Source organism: Acomys minous (genome assembly GCF_964271855.1).
Source record: "Acomys minous genome assembly, chromosome: 16".
Classification (NCBI taxonomy): domain Eukaryota; kingdom Metazoa; phylum Chordata; class Mammalia; order Rodentia; family Muridae; genus Acomys; species Acomys minous.
In genome coordinates, this window is record NC_140498.1 from 10756119 (window position 1) to 10781948 (window position 25830).

Genomic DNA, 25830 nt, shown 5'->3' on the forward strand with positions numbered 1-25830 from the left:
GAGGTTGGTGCCCTGCAATGGAGGATACAGGGACAGAATGCTAGCCTAGCATCTGTGATTGGTACCCTGCAGTGGGGCATGCAGGGACAGAATGCTAGCATCTGAGGTTGGTGCTCTGCCATGGGGGATACAGGGACAGAGTTCTAGCATCTGTGAAGACTCACATTCCAGGCTTTATATTAAGGCCCCTTAAGCGGATGCAGTTTTGTTTTTTGTGTTGTAAACGGTGTCACTGAGTCATGCAGAGTATGTCAGCTTGTCACACAAATGAGCACTCGGGGCGTTGTCTGCCATGCTGCAGTCTCTCCACAAGTCCTAAGACATGCCCAGTTTGAACTCAGCCAGTAGGAAAAGTCTGTGAATGTTGTTACACTGGAGATCAAGTTCCCAGCATACCCAAACCACAACCAATGGCACCAAATATAAAAGAGACAGAGGCTGGCAAAAGCCGCATCCACAGCAGGGAAGCCTGGAGCAGGACCTTCACTCCAGGTGTAGCTCAGAAGCCATAGTCTGTATCCCTCCCCAGGACACCCTGAAGGGCTCCTCTTCTTGATGCAGAAAGTTGAAACTGGTAGTCTCACCTCTGCCTTGTTAGTAAAAGGAACAGCAACACAGATGGTTACTGGGATGTCCAGCCCAGGCCTAACTGGTCTGCAGTATCAGGCCCAGCCAGGGCTACTTGTATTGATCTAGACATTCAAGAAAAATCATAATTTCCCCCCAGGTCATACGACTCTCCAGGAGGAAAAAAAAAATGACAAATGGCACAACATCATCTTATGCAGAGGTTATGTGACAACGCACGCTTGCTCCAGAGGGGAGGACAAACAGATCAAGCCATCCCTAAGTTCGTGGTGTTTTGCATCTGATTTTTGCTGATGACTTTGTTAGTAAGAACAAACGATCTGTCCTCTTGTCTGCTTTCTGGGGAGAAGTGTGCTGTGCTGAGCAGTTGACTTTCCAGTTAGCAGATGGCCACATTCACTGACTCACTGACTTTTCAACCCCTTACTTTCTTGAGTCATTAACGAGTTGTAAAGCATTTCCTGTATGGCTGGCATGGTTTCCAAAGCCTCTAGTGATCACAGGATTAACTGACTCATCCTGCTTAACTAAGGACTCCTTAGAAGATGGTCACTTGCTGCATCCTAATAGATGGGATATTTACCTATGAATCTTCCACGTCATCTGCATCCCATGTGAATTGGACTACAGATTGAAAGTGAGAGCCATACAGGGACCATGAACAAAAGTACCAAGCACAGATGGGCCGGACAGGCAGGATTACAAGGTGCCATCCATCCGGCAGCCTAGGAGATGAGGGCAAGAGCTGGCTAAAGGGATTGTGCAAGATTAAAAAGCTACAAAAGAAGCTATTGACAGAATGAAGAGATCCTACAGAAGAACAGAAGTTTTTGTTTGCTTGTTTTTGGTTTTGTTTGGCCAATGGCACATCTGACAGAAGCTTAATATCTAGAATTTATAAAGAACTAAAAAACTTAAAACACACACCAAAAAAAAAAAATTCCACATATCACCTAATCAATAAATTGTTAATTAATTGGAGAGTTCCCAGAAGTAATACAAATAGCCAATGGATATACAAAGAGACGCTCCTTGCATTCTCATATCCATTAGGAAAATGCAAATCAAAGCTACACTGAGGCTTTGCAGCACGCCAGTCAGAACAGCTACCGTCAGGAAAACAAACAGCGAACCCTAATGAGGATGCAGCGGGGAGGAATTCTTACACACTGCTGGGAGGAACGGAGCACAGCGGCTCAGCCACTGTGGGAGAAGCTCAACACAGAACTGCCGGAGCAGCGCTGTCCCTAGATGCACACCTGAAGACAGCTCTCCCCCATGTCCTTCCAGGGACTTCATATTGAATGTCGATGTTTCGGAGGAACAAGTTACCGGTAGCAATACCTGCCTCTCTCGCTAGAGACCTGAGTGGCTTGCCATGCCAAGGATGTTCTGGCAACCCCAAGTCCCTCCTAGGAAACTCTCCTGCCCTGCTGAGGACACAGAGTGGCCTCCGGAGTTAGGCTGGCTTCCCAGGACTCAGGTGCCTCCACTCATGGCTTGGGAAGGCTGTGATCAGAGTCCATGTAATCTAGAGATGTGCGTGCCTTCCTCAAGAGTGCTCTGAGAATTTATTAAGTGGCCTACATGGTATGGGCTGTGTAGTCCAACAATGGCTGTCTGTATGCTGGAGAAGTTGAGAGCATCATAGATGCTCAGTCACGAGGCCTGCAATAGAGGCCTAGAGAAGTCCAGAGAGCCACTACTCTTCAGTCTACATTGGAAGGCCAAGAAGCTGAGCACTTGATGGCGGCATCAGTAATGGGATAGATGCAGTCACTTGCAAGGAGCAAAGACGAAGCTTGCAAGCAGCATTGCTTTCTCCGACCTCTTCATACCTGGGCCACTGCTAGAAGAGGCTGCCCACTCTACAGACGGATCTCCCGCCTCCTCAAGGTAATCTTTCCTGAAAACCCAGAGTAGTCAAGTCTCTAGTTGATCCCAGGCGGCAATAAAAATAAATTATCACACAGAGCCTGGTGCCACAGGGGTTTTGTTTTGTTTTGTTTTGTTGAGATAAGGTCTCACTGTCTAGCCTTGGCTGGCCTAGAACTTGCTATGTAGACCAGACTGGCTTCAAACTTAACAGATCCACCAGCCTCTGCTGTGCTGGGATTAAAGGATACCCCACCACATCTGGTGTGGCACAGATTTTTAATCCCTGCTACTTAGGAAGCTGAGGCAAGAGGCTATGGATCTGAGGCCAACCTGAATTGTGGAGAACTCAAGGCTAGCCTGGGATACTTACTGAGACCCTATCTCAAATTAAAAGGTGGAAAGGAACGGAGAAACAATATTTATAATATGGAAGTAGAGGCTAACCCATGTGATATTTTAAAAGCTCCTAAAACAGAGAGAAAATACAGAAAAGTGAGCACAGTGGTCATCGGGATATTCTTGAATAGTCACAACTCAGGTGCAGGGTGGTCAGGACAGCGGTGACACTGGGGATCCTGGTGGAGTCTAAGTTAACGAGCTACAGGGAGAGGGACTCTTGCCAGTCTTCCCAATTGCCAAGTTATCAAACCAGCTGATGTCCCCGTCAACAGGCAAGTGGGTACAAGAAAATGGAGTATGCATTTTGTTGGGGTTTGTTTCCATGGGGGCAAGGGAACATTCGGGAAAAGAGAATCAGACTGGACAATATCACTGTGAGTAAAACAGGAAGAAAAGTACCGTGTATCTTCTCTCCTGTGTGGGCCTAGCAGGAACACAGGGTACAGTGACAGCACAGGGCGTGCCTGAGCGAGAGCACCATCGAAAAACCTGTCATGTTGCACGAGGAAAGTATGCTAATGGGGGAAAAAAGTGAGACTGGGTCTTATGCTGAAGCCCAGGCTGGCCTGAAATTCACTAAGTAGCCCAGGTTAGTCTTGAACTCATGGCAATCCTCTTGCCATAGCCTCAGCCTCCCGAGTGCTAAGATTATAGGCAGGAGTCACCTATACCCAGCTTACAATCTTCCATTTATTTATTTAAACACACACACACACACACACACACACACACACACACACACACACACGTATTGTCTTGAAGTACCAGAGGCCAACTGCCCAAAGTCTGTTGGCTGAAATCAAGGTGTTAGAACCATGCCTCTCAGGAGGGTCTGTGCAGAATTCGGTCCTTGTCCTCCAGGCTGCATTGTTTTATTCACCTTCTTCTCTGTCCATAGTAAAAACTTCCTCTGCCTCCATCTTAGAAAAACACCTCTGAAGCCAGGCAGTGGTGGTGCACGCCTTTAATCCCAGCACTCAGGAGGCTGAGGCAGAAGTGAGTTTGAGGCCAGCTGGTCGACAGAGTGAGTTCCAGGATAACCAGGGCTACACAGAGAAACCCTGTCTGAAAAAGCCAAAAATCAAAACAAAACAAAAACAAAAAAACAAAAACAAAACAAAAAGATAAACAAAACACCTTTGACTGTAGTTAGATGAGCCAGGAACTCTTAGTCACGTCCATCTGAAAACCAGTAGCATTAGGTCTGCAAAGTCCTTTTTCCATAACGGGACACTCACAGAGAGGAGGGTGTATATTTTAGTGGCGGTTTTGCAGCTGACCACAACATATCTTCCCTGATCTTACTTGACTATGTTGACGAGGCCTGTTTGCGTATCGCACGTGTGTTAATACTCAAGTGTCAACACGGTGTTCCTGAGAAAGTCACAATGAAGAAATGGCAGCCCTCCTGGCGTGGTGGCGCACACCTTTAATCCCAACACTCAGGAAGCAGAGGCAGTTAGGCTGCTGTGAGTTCAAGGCGAGCCTGGTCTACAAAGCGAGTCTAGGACAGCCAAGGCTACACAGAGAAACCCTGTCTCAAAAAAAAAAAAAAAAAAAAAAAGGCAGCCATGCAGAGGAAACTCACTGCCCCCTTCTCTCAGGTCAGCCTCTTTGGGAACATTGGACAGGAAGGACCAGCACGGTTCATCTGTGCGGCTCCTTATCAGACAGCAGCTTCCAGACAGCAGGGCTGGGGCTGGGGATGCTCTGAGGTTCATCTGTGGGTCATAGCTCGTCACTCAGGAGGTCATGAACCTGGAAGACAGCCTACATCCTGCATCTCTGCTGGGCCGGCCCAGGAGAAGCTGGGTAGAAAATGCTTCGTTCTCTAAGGTGAAGATTTGAGTGAAGAGAGAACAGGAAACAATTCCAGGAGTCAGGCTCAGGCGCAGCCCTGAGCTCCACATGTTCTTCTGGGAAATGACGGACTGGCACCCAACTCTGCGACTTCAACCTCTGTCCTCCAAATGGCAGTGCTTAGACACCACCCACCGCTCCTCACACTCTCTCCTCGTCTGTTAGCGCCTCTGGTCTCCACATCTTAGGCTCCCAGGTAGAAGCTGCCTTCGTTAGAACCCTGGCCCATCCTTCTTCCACCGGCCTCCGATTTCTGTCTGATGAGCCCGTTTCTTAGCAGGAGGATGGGACTTGTTGGATAAACTCCCGCAAGGATGGAGACTGCTGCCAGATTCGGTCTACAGTCCCTGTCAGTCCCAAAACCACATGTCACTCATTCATCCACAGGCTCATCTGCCTATGCATCTACCCACCCACACATCCGTCTACCCCACCCACCCATCCATCCATTTAGCCATGGATGGCCACTCATTAATTACATATAAGTTTACTAAGTGCCTTCCACATTAGTCAGAATGCATCAGGGTACAAAATAGACGGAGCCGGCTGCTTCTCGGAGCTTACATCAAAGGCTATGTAAATGTTTTCTATAAACAGTGAGATATTAAATATTTTAGGGTTTGCAGCCCATATGGTCTCTCACAAATACTGAATTCTGCCATAGCTGTACAAAGGCAGCCCTCTATCCATGGATGAATAAGTGTCTTTCTAAAGGACAGTAGCATTGAGACTTTGTATTATTTTCATGTGCTATGATTGTGATTGTGTTTTATTAAAACAGCTGGAAAAAAAAAGAGACTGCCTTGCCCCCCCCCAGGAGCCATGTTATCATTACATTACAAATGCTTTGATTCCATCTGCTTGGCCCTGAGCACTTTGTCTTCAGTAGCGCTTTAGCACACAAAATAAAGGCATCACCTCTTCTCTCATCTCAGTATAAATGTGCTTAGTGTTTTCCCTTGTTTAGGAAAAAAATGTGGTAGCTCTGACTCCTCTGCTATTATTAGTTTATTCCTATTTAATTTGGATCCCTTTCTTTTCTTTTTCTTTCTTTGTTTTTGTTTTTGGGACAGGGTTTCTCTGTATAGCTTTGGCTGTCCTGGAACTTGCTCTATAGACCAGGCTGTCCTCAAACTCAGAGATCCTCCCAAGTGCTGGGATTGAAGATGTGTGCCACCACCACTACCACCAGCTACAGGCACCCCCAGGCTAATTTAGATTCTTAAAAACTAAAGCAGTAAGCCAGGGATCCCATCACTCAGAAGGCAGAGGCAGGTGGATTTTCATGAGTCCAAGGCCAGCCTGATCTACAAAGTGAGTTCTAGGACAGCCAGAGCTACACAGAGAAACCCTGTCTCAAAACAAAACAAAACAAAACAAAACCAACCAACCCTAAAGCTGTTTTTATATACGTATACACACATAATTGTCCATATATGTGTGTGTACAATGTATATGCATATATGTGCTTATAAACAGTTTGAAGTGACAGCTTCAGTTTTCCACATTGGATACTAATGAGCTGACATCAGCAGTTGAAGAAGCCCTGTTGCGTTGCCAATGGTTGTTGGCTAGTTGAGACATCGCCATCACTTACATTCCAACATGCCCTAACTCTTTGATCAGTAAGTCTATTTTTGTGGAGGAAAAGGCAAACTTAAAATTGACAATCCTGATAGAAAATTCCATTTTTATTGGGTCCTTCTACAGAAAGAATTCAAAGTTAGCTTGTGTATTTTTCCACTGTAATTTGAGTACTGTGTCCTCAAAAGTACAGACATATGAACATCCAGAGAAACAAACATACAAATGCACAAATGCACACACGTGCACTCATGTGCACACACACAGAGGAGGGGGAGACAGACAGATAGACATGGCACTGCATAGCTTCAGGACCAGTTGCCCTGTACTCTTCTAGACCTGATGTCATCTATCCCCCTTGAATGATAACGTGCCATTGGTTGCCAGCCTTGACTTTTCCAGCCCTTTGTGCTAAGACATCACTACCCTGAGTAAGTCCCACTTAGGATGAGCGTGCCACAGATAGGTGTACAAGCGAAGCCTCCTCCAGCCAGGGTCACACATGCCACCAGCCACCTGCACTGTATGACTTCCCCAGGTGCTCTGTGTGACCTCCCCAAGGGACTGATCCAAGCATGTGGTGGGGGGGTTCGGTTGTTAAGATCTAAGAGGTTCTTTTCTAAGTGTTTTTTTTTGTCTTATGTCAATTTTCATTATTTAAAAACATAAAAGACATATTATGCATCTTTGTAATCCATATATAATTAATCACATTCTTTTCTTAGCCAATATGGTCACATTTCTGGGTTTTACTTAAGATATTTTTAATATATTTTATTGATTTATTCATATTACATCTCAATGGTTATCCCATCCCTTGTATCCTCCCATTCCTCCCTCCCTCCCATCTTCCCCTTACACCTCTCCCCTATGACTGTGACTGAGGAGGACCTCCTCCCCTGTGTAAGCTCATAGGGTATCAAGTCTCTTCTTGCTAGCCTGCTATCCTTCCTCTGAGTGCCACCAGGCCTCCCCATGCAGGGGACATGGTCAAATATGAGGCACCAGAGTTCATGTGAAAGTCAGACCCCACTCTCCACTCAACTGTGGGGAATGTCCTGTCCATTGGCTAGATCTGGGTAGGGGTTTGAAGTTTACTGCACGTATTGTCCTTGGCTGGTGCCATAGTTTGAGCAGGACCCCTGGGCCCAGATCTGCCTATCATAATATTCTTCTTGTAGGTTTCTAGGACCCTCTGGATCCTTCTATTTCCCCCATTCTCCCATGCTTCTCTTACCTGGAGTCCCAATAGGATGTCCTCCCCTCTGTCCCACTTTCCTGGTAAGTGAAGACTTTCATGGGACATGCCCCTTGGGCTAGTGTGCATATATAAGTGAGTATATACCATTTGACTCTTTCTACTTCTGGGTTAACTGACTCATTATAATCATTTCTAGTTCAATTCATTTGTCCACAAATTTCGGGAATTCCTTGTTTTTAATAGCTGAGTAGTATTCCATAGTGTAAATGTACCACAGTTTTTTTATCCATTCTTCTACTGACGGACACTTAGGCTGTTTCAAATTGGTTAGAAGAAAAAGTGGGGAAGAGCCTGGAACACATTGGCACAGGAAACAACTTCCTGAACAGAACACCAACAGCCCAGGCTCTAAGGTCAACAATTAATAAATGGGACCTCATGAGGCTGAGAAGCTTCTGTAAGGCAGGAGACACTGTCAAGAGAACAAAGCGACAGCCTACAGACTGGGAAAAGGTCTTTGCCAACTCTACATCTGACAAAGGTCTAATATCCAAAATATATAAAGAACTCAAGAAATTAAACATCACCAAACCAAATAACCCAATTGAGAAATGGGGCTCAGAACTAAACAGAGAATTCTCAGCAGAGGAATATCAAATGGCTGAGAAACAATTAAAGAAATGCTCAACATCCTTAGTCATCAGGGAAATGCAAATCAAAACAACTCTGAGATTCCATCTTACACCCATCAGAGCAGCTAAGATCAAAAATTCAAGCAACACCACATGCTGGCGAGGATGTGGAGAGAAAGGAACACTCCTTCATTGCTGGTGGGAATGCAAACTAGTACAGCCACTTTGGAAATCTATCTGGTGCTATCTCAGAAAATTGGGAATAGGGCTTCCTCAAGATCCAGATATTACATTCTTGGAATATACCCAGAAGATGCTCCAGCACACAACAAGGACATATGCTCAGCCATGTTCATAGCAGCCTTATTATAAGTGTTTCTTATAAATGGCAGTGTCTAGCCTCTCACTGATGAATCTCCTTACACAGTAGCATAATGTAGAGCCCTCCATCTGTCTGTCCATCTGTCCATGTCATTTCAGCTAAGGGCTTTTCCACAGCTGCTGGGGTAAGGGCATCAGCCCTTCCCATGACAAAGAAATCAACAGTGTCTTTAAGAAAAGAGTTATTGTTGGGGGGGGCAGGGTAATCTTCTTTGTCTTTGTGGGGATACACAAAGCACCATTGCGGAGTTCAGAACCTTTGCAGGTCCTCCCCGTGGGAAGCGTGACACTGCCACCCCAACACCTCACTCCAGACAGTACAGACACTGCTGATTAGGTCTGCACACACACCACCTGAGGGGGTGTGGCCTCTAACTCTGGAGGGTCCAGAGGATACCTGCCCACTGCTCTCCTGGGTCCACTCTGGAACAGGTACCAGTGAGGGGAATGGTACAGACAGGTGTTCACTTCAGGGAGCCCTGTGAGGACCACACTGTAGCGCTGAAGAGGGCATCAGTCTGTCTCAGGCAACACAAATCCAAGGATGCCAGGGGAAAACAGCTGAAGATGGTTTCCAGTCTCTCAAAGACGCCCGCCTGCCTGTCCCTTTGGTCCGTCTCTCTTTATCTGTCTCAGTCTAACCGGTAACCACCCCTACAACCATTACTCTGCCCTACTCAGCCTCCAGGCCCTGTAAGGGCCGTGTTCCTCACACTTCTAGTCGATGCACCTAAAAGGTGGGGATGGGGTGAGGGCACCAGACAGGTAGCTACCAGGACCCAAAACTATCTCCCCCAAATGCTCCCGTGCCCCCCTGCTACTGAGCAACAGACTCAACACACCCTGCTCACTACCCCTTCATCAACTTCCCTACTAAACCCCACTGTGCATTTTTTTTTCTTTTTTCTTTTGGACAAGACCTTATTGTGTGGCCCAGATGGTCTGAAACTCACAGCAATATCCTCCTGCCTCAGTGTTCTAAGTGCCGCTACCGCAGGCTTCAGCCAGCATCCTAATGAGGTCTTTAATATCACAGATACACACACACACACACACACACACACACACACACACACACCATTCAGTCCGCCCACACCTTTGTCTCACTCATCTCCACATTCACACCTGCCCTACTGTCTGAAATCCATACACCAGAGCCTCTGTGTACAAGTTATGTTGGTTACTTTTAGATACACTTTGCATACACTCAGTCTTGTGAGCTTGAAGCTCACCCACCTCCATGTCTCTCCCTGCACGCGCGCGCACACACACACACACACACACCAGCCCAATCCCTGTATGGGTGCTCTGATAGTCATACAATGGAGCACAACAGGACGCACACTGGGTCTGGCTTCTTTCATTCCACTTCCTTGCTGCATGAGCATCCTGTCGTACCCATCCCTTCTTGTTCTATAAGATTCTGTCGTGGGATGGGGCCAGGGAGGAGTTAAGGATATGCCAATGTAAACATGTGCACAGCAGCCTGACACGCTGATTCACATTGAAAAGCTGTAATTGTGGAAAGCGACCCTGTGCCTTGCCTGTCCCTCCTGAGCTCCAGAGTCTGGGTCCCTGGGGCTGTGACAGACCTGTAGAAATACCTCTGCCTCCACAACCTCACAGGCCTCCACCAAATAGCTGTCCTGGAATTCACTTACCTGCAGTGCGAGTTCCATCATTTTAGATAATTCATCATTATCCATTTTAAAAGGAAGCATCAGTCAGCCTGGGCTTCATCCCTAACCCTACAAAATGATTCAGATGAATTTAAAACTCTCATAAACCTGTATTTTGTATTTTGGGTTTCTAGAGCCAGAGATGCCACTTTATTGCATCGTGCCATCTCTCTTAAGAAGCCGCTGCTGGCAGAAAGGCTGAGTTAATCTGAGAAGTCAGCCTATGTCTGAGTTTATTAAGAAAATGCCAGATCTTGGACATTTTTTGCCATATTCATTCTCTGCTGAGCAAGCAGGAGGCTCTGTCGTGGCTGCTGTTGTTCTACAGTGCTGAGAGAGCTGCAGCGAGGATGCTGGATGTCCCTGAAGCTGGAAATGGGGTCAGTATCATTTGAGGACACAGCTGTGAACTTCACCTGTCAGGTCCTGTGTAGGTCCTGGATGCTGCGCAGAGGAACCCCTGGAGGGATGTGGTGCTGGATGGAGAACTCCAGCATCCTGATGCTCTTGGAGCACAGCATTACCAAACCTGAGGTGGTCCTCAGGTGGGAGCATGGGTCTGAGCTATGAAGTGTAGCAGGAGCCTAAGTGTGGAGTCTCTGTAGTCAGCAAGACTCCAGAGCCTAAAGGCTAGCCCGAGAAACTCAGCAAGATGGTGTGTGTGTGTGCGCGCGTGCACGCACGCGCATGCAAAGCTTTCTACTTGGAGCATGCCCTATGTGACATCTGAATCGACGTCAGTGCAAAACTGTTTGAATGAAGACAGCCATCTCCTAGCTGAGCTCCAAACAGCATCAAAAAACCCAATAAAGGTCATCAGGCCAAGGAGTGCACTGTAGTAAAACACGCTGCTGTAGGTTCTCCTGACTCGGTGCCAGGATCCACTAAGAAACCCCACAGACCCGCATTAGCAGGCATCAAATAACTTACGACAATGAGAGCTCACCTGAAATTTAAAAATAAATTGGGCTCAGGATGTGGCTCAGTGGCTGCGTGCTTTCAATACTTGTGTCGTGTGTCTACATTTATAAATTCTTCATGTTCTCTTTATCTTGAGGCAATCTACCCAGGGATGATTGTAAATATAACCAGCCATGGAGAGATTGCAGCCAATTTAGAATTCTCCTTGGGCAAGGGCATTTGTTCGATCGTGATGAGTAAAAAAAAAAAAATCTTTCCTAAGAGACACGGTGTGGCTGGGTACCATACAGTCTTTGAACTCACACTGTTGCCCCGCTGCTGTTGTTCCCTGTCCCAGTTCATCCTCCTGGCTGATGTCACCACATCCAGCCTTAAATTTAACTCATGAAGCTTTTCATTATAACCCTGAAATTGATTTTTTTTAAACATGGGGTTATTTTTTTTGAGAAAAACGTTCATATATGTAAGTTTGATGTTAATTTTAAAATGGAATTTTTATTGGAAAATAGTCAACTATTAGTAAATAAAGAAATATAATTACATAGAAAGAACTAGAAGGAAAGAAGGAAGGAAGAAGGAGCCTTCAAGACAAATGTGGCTGTGGCTTAGTGGTAGGGCATATGTTTAATATGTTCAGGCCCTGGGTTCCACCTCAGAAGGATAAGGGGAGGATTAAAAAAGGGGGGGAGGGGAGAGAAGAGAAAAGGAGGGAGGAAGGGACTGTCAAGCTGACTTCCAAGGTGGCTGTGCCATTGTTGGACATCTTAAGCTGTCCAGATGCCCATCCTTATCCGCCCACCTCTCACGTCATTAAGCAGACAGCATGAATGCCTTGAGGCCCTTCAGGACCCATGGGCTGCACTACTTGAAACCCCAGCCCCGGCCTTTGTCTGGACCTTGTCCCTGGCTCCGAGTGAGTACTTGTGCCTTCAGTCTGTTCCTCTAACTCACTGAGCTCCAGCCAAAGGCCACCCTGCCAGGGACACTGGAGCCTGTGCCTAATGACGTCCTGTGGGAGCCGGGCACTGTTACCGGCAGTGTCTCTGGGTCAGGGCAGGTCACTTCACATGCTGTGTTCTGATCATCAACTCCCATTTCACAGAGAAGAAGACTGAGGCAGAGAGAAGCTGACGGTGGTGGTGCCTACAAATCTGTCACCCACAGAACAGAAAGCACACGGGTGCCCTGGGCCTCTTTGGGACGTTTCAGAAGAGAGGCTGTTTGCCACTGAGGAAGACAAAGGCCAGTATGGCAGGCCCTGCTGACCAACTGCTAGCAAAGAAGCACAGCTCACCACAAACGCATTCACCAGATGCTGAAATCGTGTTCCGGTACCGTGGGTTTCCCTTGGAAGCCTGGGTACTCTTTTTGACGTAATGTCCTTCAAAGAGTTATTCTTAAAAAGAAAAAAAAAAAGACACGGGGCACAGGACATTTTTGAAGCACTCAGCAGTGAGTTCTTGAACTGGGTCTAGCATTTAAAGTACAGCTGGCTCGCCTGTACCTCCCTCCCAGGGCCTCTTGGCTCTCCAAGAGTCTCACGCTCCCTGCCCCCATCACAGGTGCTCACCATCCAGCTAGGACCAGCGGCCCACCTTCTGCCTCCTGTGGCTCTTTTGTTTCTCTTGTTGGGCATCTTCTAGGTGAAAAGCGTATTCTTCTGAGTGCTGAGACACAGCGGGCAAACAGGGAGAACGGAAATTCCTGCTCAAGGATGATGACGTTCTAACGAGGGCAAAGCAACCATGGTGTGTAGAGGGCTGAGGGGAGACTGACTGGTGGGAACGAAGCCTAGGCCCAGCATGGCCCCCATGGCATCCTGCGTCCTGCATAGTATTGATGGAGGCTCATGTAGTGCCCTCGGGAACCTGAGTGGTGTGCATAGGGGGGTGCCCGTGGGACACCATGGAGCCTTGTGTAGTCACTATGGGGTCCTTTGGGGTCCCTCTGGGCTCTTTGTGACCTGCCTGAACCCAGCCCTGCAATCCTGTTTCCTTTTTTTTTTTTTTTTTTTTTTTTTTGGTTTTTTGAGATATGGTTTCTCTGTATAGCCTTGGCTGTCCTGGACTCACTTTGTAGACCAGGCTGCCCTCGAACTCAGTGATCTGCCTGCCTCTGCCTCCTGAGTGCTGGGATTAAAGGCATGCGCCACCATGCCCGGAACAATCCTGTTTCCTTTTATTCTCTCTTCTAGGCTTCGTTTGTGCTGAACTCCACTTAGAAACCACCTCCCCATGCATCTTGAAAACATCAGCTCGGCCCTCAGACCTCAGAGGAACTGCACACCCCTGCAGTGGCCTACCTTGGTTCCTCTAGCTGTCTAGGCTTTGCAGTTCGCACCCCAACACTGGAACCTCGGATCATGCTGTACTGCACTGCGCTGGACGGTGCTATGCCTGCATCCCCCTTCTTGAAGGAGCACCTGCTCCCGGCTGCCTCAGTTTCTCAGGAAACTTGCTCTAAGTGGGCAGAAACAATCATGCTCAGAAACAGAACTATTGGGGTAGATACAGCCAAAGGCTGGCCCTGAGGATTGCAAACCCTAGTGCCCTTGAACGTGGGACAGCTTCCAGTGGCCTTTATACTCTAGGGAAGAGCTGTCAGACTGGACTGCTGCTGGCTGCTGCTGGCCACGCACTACTCTTCTAGAGCCTTCTTGCCAATACTACGTCCCTCCTGTCCTTCCTTGGACACTACCCCCTTAATCAGAATCCTCACTTCTAGGACACTAGGGTCCAGGACCCTAACTCAGCATCTGTCTCTTTGATCCCATGAGTGGAAAACTCTGGACAGCAAGAGCTGGGCCTGGCTGGTTTCCCAACCAAGAGTGGCAGCTTACAAATACTTGCGGAAAGGATGCTGAGGGCTCTTCACTTCTTGTATGGAGCGGGGAGGAGACTCGGGAGTGTCAGGTAAGTAAGACAACAGGACAGAGTCAGACCCTGGGCTTCAGGGTCCTTGCCGGCCTAGAATGAGCCCCTTCCGAATTTCCCAAGGAGGAGAGTAGGTAGAGAGCTCAGGGGCTTTCTAAGCCAGAATTCCACCGAGCACAAAGCCCACCCATTCCATGCCAAGTTCACACTCTCTTGTCCCGCCTCCAGATTTCAGTCATTGACTCCAGGCAAGGCCATTCCCTTCTCTGGGTGACTGATGGCCAGGCTTTGTCTAGGCTGGGTCACAAGAGGCTGCAGAGCTTCTCAGTAGAAGAAAAGTCTGCAGGCCTCATGCGTCATCCATCCACACACACACAGAGGTGAGCCACGCCCACATCTCACACACACACAGAGGTGAGCCACGCCACATCTCACACACACACAGAGGTGAGCCATGTCCACATCTCACACACACACAGAGGTGAGCTACACCCACATCTCACACACACACATAGAGGTGAGCTACACCCACATCTCACACACACATAGAGGTGAGCTACACCCACATCTCACACACACACAGAGAGGTGAGCTACACCCACATCTCACACACACACATAGAGGTGAGCTACACCCACATCTCACACACACACATAGAGGTGAGCTACACCCACATCTCACACACACACAGAGAGGTGAGCTACACCCACATCTCACACACACACATAGAGGTGAGCAACACCCACATCTCACACACACACAGAGAGGTGAGCTACACCCACATCTCACACACACATAGAGGTGAGCAACGCCCACATCTCACACACATAGAGGTGAGCAACACCCACATCTCACACACACACATAGAGGTGAGCAACGCCCACATCTCACACACATAGAGGTGAGCAACACCCACATCTCACACACATAGAGGTGAGCAACACCCACATCTCACACACACACATAGAGGTGAGCTACACCCAAATCTCACACATACACATAGAGGTGAGCTACACCCACATCTCACACACACACAGAGAGGTGAGCTACACCCACATCTCACACACACACATAGAGGTGAGCTACACCCACATCTCACACACACACATAGAGGTGAGCTACACCCACATCTCACACACACACAGAGAGGTGAGCTACACCCACATCTCACATACACACATAGAGGTGAGCAACACCCACATCTCACACACACACAGAGAGGTGAGCAACACCCACATCTCACACACACACAGAGAGGTGAGCTACACCCACATCTCACACACACACAGAGAGGTGAGCTACACCCACATCTCACACACATAGAGGTGAGCAACACCCACATCTCACACACACACAGAGAGGTGAGCAACACCCACATCTCACACACACACAGAGAGGTGAGCTACACCCACATCTCACACACACACAGAGAGGTGAGCTACACCCACATCTCACACACATAGAGGTGAGCAACACCCACATCTCACACACACACAGAGAGGTGAGCAACACCCACATCTCACACACACACAGAGAGGTGAGCTACACCCACATCTCACACACACACAGAGAGGTGAGCTACACCCACATCTCACACACATAGAGGTGAGCAACACCCACATCTCACACACACACAGAGAGGTGAGCTACACCCACATCTCACACACACATAGAGGTGAGCAACGCCCACATCTCACACACATAGAGGTGAGCAACACCCACATCTCACACACATAGAGGTGAGCAACACCCACATCTCACACACACACAGAGAGGTGAGCTACACCCACATCTCACACACACATAGAGGTGAGCAACGCCCACATCTCACACACATAGAGGTGAGCAACACCCACATCTCACACACATAGAGGTGAGCAACACCCACATCTCACACACACACAGAGAGGTGAGCTACACCCACATCTCACACACACACAGAGAGGTGAGCTACACCCACATCTCACACACACACAGAGAGGTGAGCTACACCCACATCTCACACACACATAGAGGTGAGCAACGCCCACATCTCACACACATAGAGGTGAGCAACACCCACATCTCACACACATAGAGGTGAGCAACACCCACATCTCACACACACACATAGAGGTGAGCTACACCCACATCTCACACACACACATAGAGGTGAGCTACACCCACATCTCACACACACACAGAGAGGTGAGCTACACCCACATCTCACACACACACATAGAGGTGAGCAACGCCCACATCTCACACACACACATAGAGGTGAGCTACACCCACATCTCACACACACACAGAGAGGTGAGCTACACCCACATCTCACACACACACAGAGAGGTGAGCTACACCCACATCTCACACACACACAGAGAGGTGAGCTACACCCACATCTCACACACACACAGAGAGGTGAGCTACACCCACATCTCACACACACACAGAGAGGTGAGCTACACCCACATCTCACACACACATAGAGGTGAGCAACACCCACATCTCACACACACACATAGAGGTGAGCTACACCCACATCTCACACATACACAGAGAGGTGAGCTACACCCACATCTCACACACACACATAGAGGTGAGCTACGCCCACATCTCACACACACATAGAGGTGAGCAACGCCCACATCTCACACACATAGAGGTGAGCAACACCCACATCTCATACACATAGAGGTGAGCAACACCCACATCTCACACACACACATAGATGTGAGCTACACCCACATCTCACACACACACATAGAGGTGAGCTACACCCACATCTCACACACACACATAGATGTGAGCTACACCCACATCTCACACACACACATAGAGGTGAGCTACACCCACATCTCACACACACACATAGAGGTGAGCAACACCCACATCTCACACACACACAGAGAGGTGAGCTACACCCACATCTCACACACACACACAGAGGTGAGCTACACCCACATCTCACATACACACAGAGAGGTGAGCTACACCCACATCTCACACACACACATAGAGGTGAGCAACACCCACATCTCACACACACACATAGAGGTGAGCTACACCCACATCTCACACACACATAGAGGTGAGCTACACCCACATCTCACACACACATAGAGGTGAGCAACACCCACATCTCACACACACATCGAGGTGAGCCACACCCATGTCTGGCCCTCGGGACTCCAGAAGACCAAGAGACAAAGACCCCCACCCACCTCCCATCAACTTAATAGCCCCAGGACAGACAGAGAAAGCCCAGGTATCAGGGGGATTAACAGCCTCCAAGGCCACTGAGGACGATTCCTCCTCGTGACTGACTACTTTAGGACCTATGTCCGTTTCCCTGGTGACTTCAGAAAGGAATACGCCAACTTTGCCACCTTTTAGGATTTGAGTTACCATATGAAAAGGTGGACATGTTTGGATTTGGTTGAGGCCCATTAAGGCAAAACTGCTTCCTCCTGATTAAAATACCAGAAGCCAAGTTCTGCCCAGTGTGGAGACCTGGCCCCAAACAGTATACACTTCTCCCTTAGGAGGCGGTCCAGCCGAGCTTGTCAATCACCTGGGCAGGAGTCCACCCTGCCCCACCCGAGGGAATCTGTTCACCTTGAAGACATGTAAGGAAAGAGAAGGACTCGTTATCCCCTTAATGAGAGCGTGCAGTCGCCCCTCTCCGAAACCCCTCTCTTCACAGAACTTCTACCCTGTAGCGCTATGGAGCAGGGCCACTTTCTGGAGCTATTCGGGAAAAGTGTAACTTTTACTTTTCCTTATTTCCTATCTCTTTCAGATAATGGCCAAACCCTGGATGTGCTTTTCCTGGGCTTCCTCATTCATTCTGGGAAGTTCGTCCCCCACCTCTATCCCACCAAGCATCTGTTTATTTACCATGGGGCCCACTGCTACTCGCTGACCTCTGCCCTCACACACAGCACGGATTTTTCTCTTCCTCTCCTCCACCTGCCCTCTCCTGGAAGCTCCTGGGATTTACACCTTGCCGCCCTGTTGTTATTCTCTCAACCACTAGTAAAAAAATCACCCTCAAGCTTCTTTTCAAGTCGCTTTCTAGACTAAGAACCCAAAGGAGGGAATTACAGCCTTCCCAAGTAACACCAGGAAAGATGTCTGAAAGAAGTTGCTAGACCTTTTGCACTTTGGGCCTTCTGGCTGCTGTACTTGGCTCCCCTCTCCCTCTTGCCCTTCCGCTTTCTCCACGCGGTTCATGTGGCGTCATGACCACTCTGGACTCTGTCAGATGCGGCTGCCTCCGTCTATGCTCTCCCACATAGCTATAGTAAGCTTTCTCCTCCACCATGCCTAGGAGCAGCCACGCCTTTTCTTTCTTTTTTCTTTCTTTGTTTTTTTTTTTTTTTTCAACCACTTCATTCATTGGCCAAGATGAGAGAAGGGGGCCAGCCAGGCACTGACCACCAACCCTGACAACCGGAACTGACCTGATAGAAGGAGAGAACTGACTCTCGGGTTGTCCTTTGACCTTCCTACTGTGTAGATGATGGCGATGGCTTACCTGCTGCCACCAGATGCCGCCAGGTGTGGGCTGCCCGATAAAAAGACACCACCACCCCACTCCTGAAACCCACCACCACCACCACAGCTCTCTCTCTTCTTCTTTTTTTGTTTTTTTGAGACAGGGTTTCTCTGTGTAGCCTTGGCTGTCCTGGAATCACTTTGTAGAACAGGCTGGCCTTGAACTCATAGCGATCCACCTGCCTCTTCCTCCCGAGTGCTGGGATTAAAGGCATGTGCCACCACGCCCGGCCTGTTCCAGTTTCTTTTATGTTCCCTTTGTTCCTGCATTTTCTCTCTCTCTCTCTCTCTCTCTCTCTCTCTCTCTCTCTCTCTCTCTTTTTTAAATTTATTTATTTATTGTACATGAGTGCTTTATCTGCAGAAGAGGCCATCAGATCACATTGTAGATGGTTATGAGCCACCATGTGGTTGCTGGGAATTGAACTCAGGACCTCTGGAAGAGCAGTCAGTGCTCTTAACCTCTGAGCCATCTCTCCAGCCCTCATTTTCTCTCTCTTTCTCTGCCTTCAGCACCCCCTTTCTCTCCCTCTATGTCCCCCATCTCTGCCCTCATGGCTCCCTCACTACCTCCACCCTTTATCCGGGCCCTCCTCTCCCCTCCTCCAATAACCCTCCTTATACCAGATCTGTTGTGTGGCGTAATTCCTCAGCACATACCTTGGCATGGTACCCTCACATCATTATATTTCATAACAGACCTACATACATATAAGTGCACACACCACACACACCTACATACACACACACACACACCATAGAGAAATAATAAATAAATAAATAAATAAATGTAATTTTAAAATGCCTTAAAAAGAAATCTGGAAAGGAAGCTGTTCGTGCAAAGGTCTAAAGAACTAAAAAGAGGTGGGAAGCCTGGGTCAGATGATCAGGAGGAGGGGGAGGAGGAGGAGGAGGAGGAGGAGGAGGAGGAGGAGGAGCTGAACTAGGACAGGAAGCAGGGGCCACATAAGACAGCGCAGCAGGGACCAACTGAAACTCTGCATCCAGTGTGGCAGGAAGCCAGCAGGAGGCCATGTTGGGACTGGGTGGAGGGATTATTGCATTGGGATGGGATGTGACCTCGGAGGCCCATTGTTGCTAAGAAACAAATGAGAGGCTCTAGTGTGTCCCCCTCATGCTCAGGAAGCACCCGTGTACAGTCCCCTCAGGCCCCAGGGCCAGCCACCACACTAGGCAGAATGACCCTAGGGCAGACCACTCACCAGGCTGTACACTGACTGACAGACTTTAACTGCAGTCTGCCCTTGCCACCAGCAGCCCAAGTGTAAAGTGTCTGGGTTGATTGACCCAACTTGGAGACGGCTTGGACCCGAGGCTTAGCTGGATCCCACCTCAGAGAACTGCCCTCCAACGGTCTTGTTCAAGTCTTAATCCTCTTGAGACACTTCCTCCAACACAGAGAAAGGATGTCTCTTGACTGGCCTGCCAGGGGCATGGCTAAATATCGACAGAGACATCCAGCCATTACACCTCAGTTTAAGTAGGTACCCTGTCCCCGCTCATGACCAAGTGCCAGCTACTGCAGTTCGGCCTGCCTGAATGACAGTCCCAAGGGGATGCACTTCATCTCTGGGAGAGCAGGAGAGAGCCTTGCCCCTTGGCCACACTATTCAGGTACAGCTGTTGTCCCTGCCCAGAGCCCCAGTGTAAATCAAAGCACTTCAGGCTAAGCAATGCTTCTTTCTACCTTCTGCTCCTTCAATACCTCTGCAAGCTGGCCATTAGCAGTTCCTTCTTACTGATGGTGAGACTATAGGTAGATGAGTCTCCCCCCCTCCCCCCCCACCCCCCTACCCCCCTACCCCCCCACCCCACCCCACCCCAACCCCCCCCACCCCCCGCCCTGCAGTCAAGTGGCCTGAAATTCGACCTAAGGCCCTTTAGGGTAGTATTATAACCAGGAGAAGAGATGCCAAGAAACCACAAGCTCAAGGGGACCCAAAATGCAAGCAGTGTGCAAGCAGCCAGGACCAACTGTGAAGCCAACCCACAGGCAGGGCCTAGACCCTCTCTCTGGTCAGTACTACAGGGGAAGCTCGTGTGCAAAGGAATGAGGTCACAACATTCTGGCCCCAACTGCCTTAGATCCCGGTGGTAGAATCTCAGCAGACCTCCAGGCCTCTGGGCCTTAACCAGACCAAGCCAGCAGCTCCAGAGCCTTGCCCCCTCACCCGGCCCCACCCACCCACCTGCTACAGACCTGGCTATTAGGGAAACACTGCTGGAATTCTCCTAGATCACGATGCTAAGGGCCAGGCCACACAGCACTCCTTCTTTGCTCTCTGGAATCTTCCATATCTGCAGAATGTGGGGCCCTTGGGATCTTGTGCTGGGACAGAGGGTTAGAGATCTATCAACTCATGGAAGCAGTTTGAATAGAGGAAGGTGCGCCCTCTGCCCAGGCTTTGGCCATGGAGATCCGAGAGTCTGAGCCCTTGGCACAATGAAAGCAATTTCCGGAAGACAAACCAACACGTTTGTCTGCACTCTATTCTCACCCTGGCCTCACGGTGTCACCGGTTTGACTTGTGTTGGGGGAGGGGTTCATTTAACCCCCCCAATCCTCCTCTCACTTCTTGTAGAGGAAGCAGGGTTGCCCATCTTGGGTGGGGGGAGGCAGGCTTCCTCTCTCTGAAGGAACTCTGGGAGTGTGCTGGGCATGCCTGCAGGAAAGGATGATGCTCGGTGCCCCTGTGTGGAAGGAAGGAGGGCAGGGCAGTAAGAGCCAAAGAATGAGACAGAGGCAGTGTGGGGAAGGGTGGGGAGTGCCCGTGGAAAAGGCTGGAAAGCCTAGCCTGGGGTCTGAGAGGAGGCTGTGCTCTGGCTCCTCTCAGCAATGTTGCTGCCACGTCCTTCTCTGTCCCTGAAGACAAGCCCCAGAGAGCCCTACGGTCCAGTCTGCAAGGGTCCCGAGGAAGTGCAGATGCTCAGCACGAGGCAGAGGACAATGAGACACACATCTCAACACAGTAGCATTCAAAGAGATCAAAATGCATTTAATGTGGTCTAGTCTCATCGCCTACATCTTTAGATACCGCTATGTATTGAAAATAACATGAAAACTCTCCAGTTTCACCATTTAAAATAGATTTAACATTCTATGACCTCACACAGAGCAGACACCCACCCAGGGGCCTCCCTATGGTGTGTTCCTCTGCCCCCAGGCCCTCAGCTGGACAAGGGCCAGGTGGACCAGCACCAGCCTGGGCTCAGGGCAGCCGCTTCATTCCGTGCAGCTCTCACATGCTGCACATCGCACCCACCTCACTGACATTCACGCAGACACACCCCGGGACCTCCACACACTCACACATGTTCACACGCACAGATGCCCCCATGGCCTCCAACAGGATCTGGTGCAGAGGCTTACTGTCAGACCCCTCAAACTGCCGCACACTGCATACAGCCTGCAGAACCAAGGCAGGGCAGGGAGTCAAGTCACACTGTGATTATGTCTGTAGCTTCCAGCCTGGCCAGTTCAGGTTGGCGAGCACTAACTCCACCTCACCCCAATTTAAATAATAAAAAAACAAGCACACACATACCTGTGGGAAGACAGACTACTTGTCCACAAACACCTGTGTATACCATATACCTGTATACCAAGTATCACACACAGGGAGATGATCATGTGAGCACACCTGTACATGCATGCACACACACACACCCTGGCTTCCCTTCTCATGCCCTCCCAGGGCCCAAGCTTTCCTGCTTGGCACAGGCACATGGCTCCCCTCTCAGTGGCCTCCCCCATTAGGTGCACTAAAGAGGGGTGGCTAGTTTGGTCTTTAGCACAAGCAATAAATAAATACAGGGAAAGAGACAAAAATAAAGAGGGCAGGATTGAAACGACAGCATCTGCCTGCCTTTGGCAGAGATGAAAGGCAGTTTGAGCTGCTCTCAGCAGGGCCCAGGGACTGGACCATTCTGGCAGGCCTGGGCCAGGGAGGAGGATGGGCCACAGCATTGAATGCTTCTGGCATTGAGATGAGCTGGGAGCAGGCCTTAGGAGACCTGGAGCCCCTAGACCCTGCTCTGGATTCAGGCCCACCTATTCCAGACCACCAGGTGCCCAGGCTCCCACAGTGGCACCCAGTGGCCAGGACCCTGTCCACTTTTCCTCCCTTCCTCAAACCTCATGCTGACAACCTGACAGAGGTGAGTGAGGACCAAGCACTCCCACCTGAATGTACCTTCAGGCCCCAGGGCCGAGGCTAGAAAAGTCAGTGAGATTTGGGGCCAGGGACGGGGCCTAGAACACAAGGGAGCTGAGGCCTCTGCAACAGGTCCTAGGCTAGAAATTAGCATGGACTCTTAAACTATATGCCTGGGAGCAAGCCCACCCCAAGGCTCCCTTGACTGGGGACTGTGGGGAAGACTCCACAGCTTGGGGCCTCAGAGAGGAAAAGCTCCACCACAGGTCTCTAAAGGCTAAACAGAAATTCTTTGTTTTATGACATTTCTCTGATCATCTCTATGGTGGCAGGGGTCTATTGGGGGATGGGGGTGGGGGTGGGGAGTGGGGGTCGGGGGTGGCTGTTCCTCTCCTTTCCTAGACTCTGCCTTCCAGCAGCAGATCCCTGGCTGGGGCCAGCGGAGCTATCTCATCTTGCCCCAGGAGTGTGGGAGAAAGGCAGGCAGAGACACGGCTGTGGGACCAAGTCGGGTGCAGCCTCCTCACCCTCAGAGCGGGGCTTATGGGAGCTTCAGGAGTGGAGTTCGGGACAGCAGAGCAAGATTAAACAAGTCTGTTAAAACCAAAAGTGACCGAAACCAGACAACCGGTAGTCTCTAAGGCACGACTCAAGCTGTGAGTCCCGAGCGGGTGGGGCTGACCCACTTTCTGGAAGTGTGGGACCCAGACCCCATGCTAATTTCCTGAGTGTCCTTTCCTGAGGAACACCTACCCAGGTGTTTCCTACCGGCCCTCACTGCAGACAGGGCCTGCAGGAATCACAGCAGGAACCCGGAAGGAGCTCCTAAACCCAGCCCTGACGCAGCTGAGGTACACCGTCAAACGCAAAAGATCAAGCCAGATTCACCCTAGTGGGCCCCCACCCCCAGAGACATCCAAACACTTTATTAGGATCAGAAACAACTGTCACAAGCAGCCCGATTCATCCTTATTCACGACAACTCGCAGGGCCCTGGCACACGTGAGGGAGAAAACAGACCTCCTCTGAGAACTTTCCAGGGCACTCCATCCAGCCGCTTGCCTGGCAGCACTGAGAAAGAAGTCTAACTGTCCCCACACCATGAATTTTAAAAATCAAACCACGTGTTAGTGTTTTCTTGTGTTTTGTGTGTTTTTTGTTTGTTTGTTTGTTTGTTTGTAAACAGTCTTATCCAAGTTTTTTTTTTTTAAAAAAACCAATGAAGTGTGCATACACAGCCTTCTCCCACCAGGGCTGGGACCTGCACCCAAGGCCTCCAGCAGAGTCCCTGACTCCAGTGGTTCACCCTACCCCAAGAGGTCACCTCCTTGCCCACGTATATTGATCAACCCCAGAGGCCACAGGCAGTTGTTCACTCTGGCCACCCACTCTCCCACCAACTTTCCCAAGCTATTGCGAAAGAACATGAAAAGACTAAAAAACGCTACTGAGTCTGTGACCTGAGGCATTTGGCCTGCTCTGCTGAAACCCAGGTCCCCCGGGGGGTGACATGGGACCTATCGTGGTCAGGGTAGTACTGCACCTAAGCCAAGGGCTCTCAAATCTCTGACTCCCGTCTGTAGGGCCGCTGCTCCAGGGCACCACTACTAGCCTGTAGTCTATCAAAGTCAGGTTCAGGCTGCGGGCTGCGGCCGTCTCTGTCTGTAGCCACCTCGTCCTCCTCATCTCGGCTCAGGAAGGCCAGCTCGTTCTCATAGCAGAAAGAGTTGGCGCTGGGCAGGAGGAACTTGTTCTCCACTAGGTCCTTGGCGCTGCAGCGGGGCGTGGAGGGTACCTCATAGGTCTTGTGGAAGTGTGAGTAGTCGATCTTGTACTGATTCTTCTCCTCAAAGAGAACCGGCTCAAAGCGGTGGCCCCACAGGATCTCGTTAGCCAGGTAGGAACTGCGAGCCTGGGTGGTCATGGCGGTGGCCTCTACCATGCCTTCTAGGATGACCACGATCTCAAAGTCATCTGTCTCGAGGTCCTGACGGCTAATGCCAAACAGTGGGCTGGCCTCATCGATCTCGTGCAAGATCGTGATGGGCGACACCAGGAAGATCCGGTCCAGGCCCTTATCAAAGCCCACGTCAATGTCAATCTGGTCCAGTGGGATGTACTCACCCTCCTCTGTGACCCTGGGCTTGATGAGCTGGGCCCGCACGTGGGCCTCTACGATGTGGCTCTTGCGCAGGTTGCCCACGCGCCACATGAGGCAGAGCTTGCCGTCGCGCAAAGCCACCACGGCGTTATGGCTGAAGAGCAGAGTCTGCGCTCGCTTCTTGGGCCGGGCCATCTTGGCCATGATGGCACCGATCATGAAGGAGTCGATGATGCAGCCCACGATGGACTGCGCCACCACCATGAAGACAGCCACCGGGCACTCCTCGGTCACGCAGCGTAGCCCGTAGCCAATGGTGGTCTGTGTCTCGATGGAAAAGAGAAAGGCTGCCATGAAGCCGTGGACCTGCAGCACACAGGGGGTACGGCCGCGGCCCTCTGCTGGCTCCAGGTCTCCATGGGCGACGGCAATGACCCAGAAGATGATGCCGAACAGCAACCAGGAGGCGAGGAAGGCCAGGGAGAAGATGAGGAGCATGTAGCGCCAGCGGATATCCACACACGTGGTAAACATATCAGCCAGGTAGCGCTGTGACTTCTCGTCCATGTTGGCGAACTCAATGTTGCACTGGCCGTTCTTCTTGACGAAGCGGTTGCGGCACCGGCGCCGTGTGTGCACCTTGCCGTTGCCAAAGCCGTTGGCACCTGACATGGTAACCAGGCGTAGGCCGTCCTCTTCTGATGACACGATGCTGTAGGGGTTGGCCCGGCTGGCTGTGGTCATCCCGGGGTCTGGTGGACCCTGGACTGCCCCCAGGCTGACTCCAGGCGGGGCCGCTTCTGCAAAAGAAAGGACAGGAGGTCTGTCTGGGCAGGCAGCCAAGGCCCATGGCAGTAACTGGCAGACACAGCCCCTATTTAGTCACCACAGATCCCCTGTCTTCCCCTCCCACTTGAAGCCTGCTCCTCAATCCACCTTCTCAGCTTGGCAAACAGTCTCCCCCGGGACTCCCAGCAGCTCCAACCAGAAACATTGGCTCCTCATATCTCTTCTTA

At 50.1% G+C, this 25830-nt stretch overlaps 2 protein-coding genes across 3 annotated transcripts in view; both read right to left on the reverse strand.

Moving 5' to 3' along the window:
- Positions 1–25830, reverse strand: part of TNFRSF13B (TNF receptor superfamily member 13B) — a gene marked incomplete at its 5' end in the record, with an annotated part of 143367 nt that overhangs the window by 73237 nt on the left and 44300 nt on the right. The window lies entirely within an intron of this gene.
- The window catches only part of KCNJ12 (potassium inwardly rectifying channel subfamily J member 12), a 48632-nt gene continuing 44341 nt past the window's right edge, over positions 21540–25830 (reverse strand). For both annotated transcript variants that reach the window (XM_084763748.1, XM_084763749.1), the window contains exon 2: positions 21540–25614. In XM_084763748.1, coding sequence (XP_084619874.1) covers positions 24272–25558 — 1287 coding nt within the window. In that variant the 5' untranslated portion in view covers positions 25559–25614 and the 3' untranslated portion in view covers positions 21540–24271. The remainder of the gene's footprint in view (positions 25615–25830) is intronic.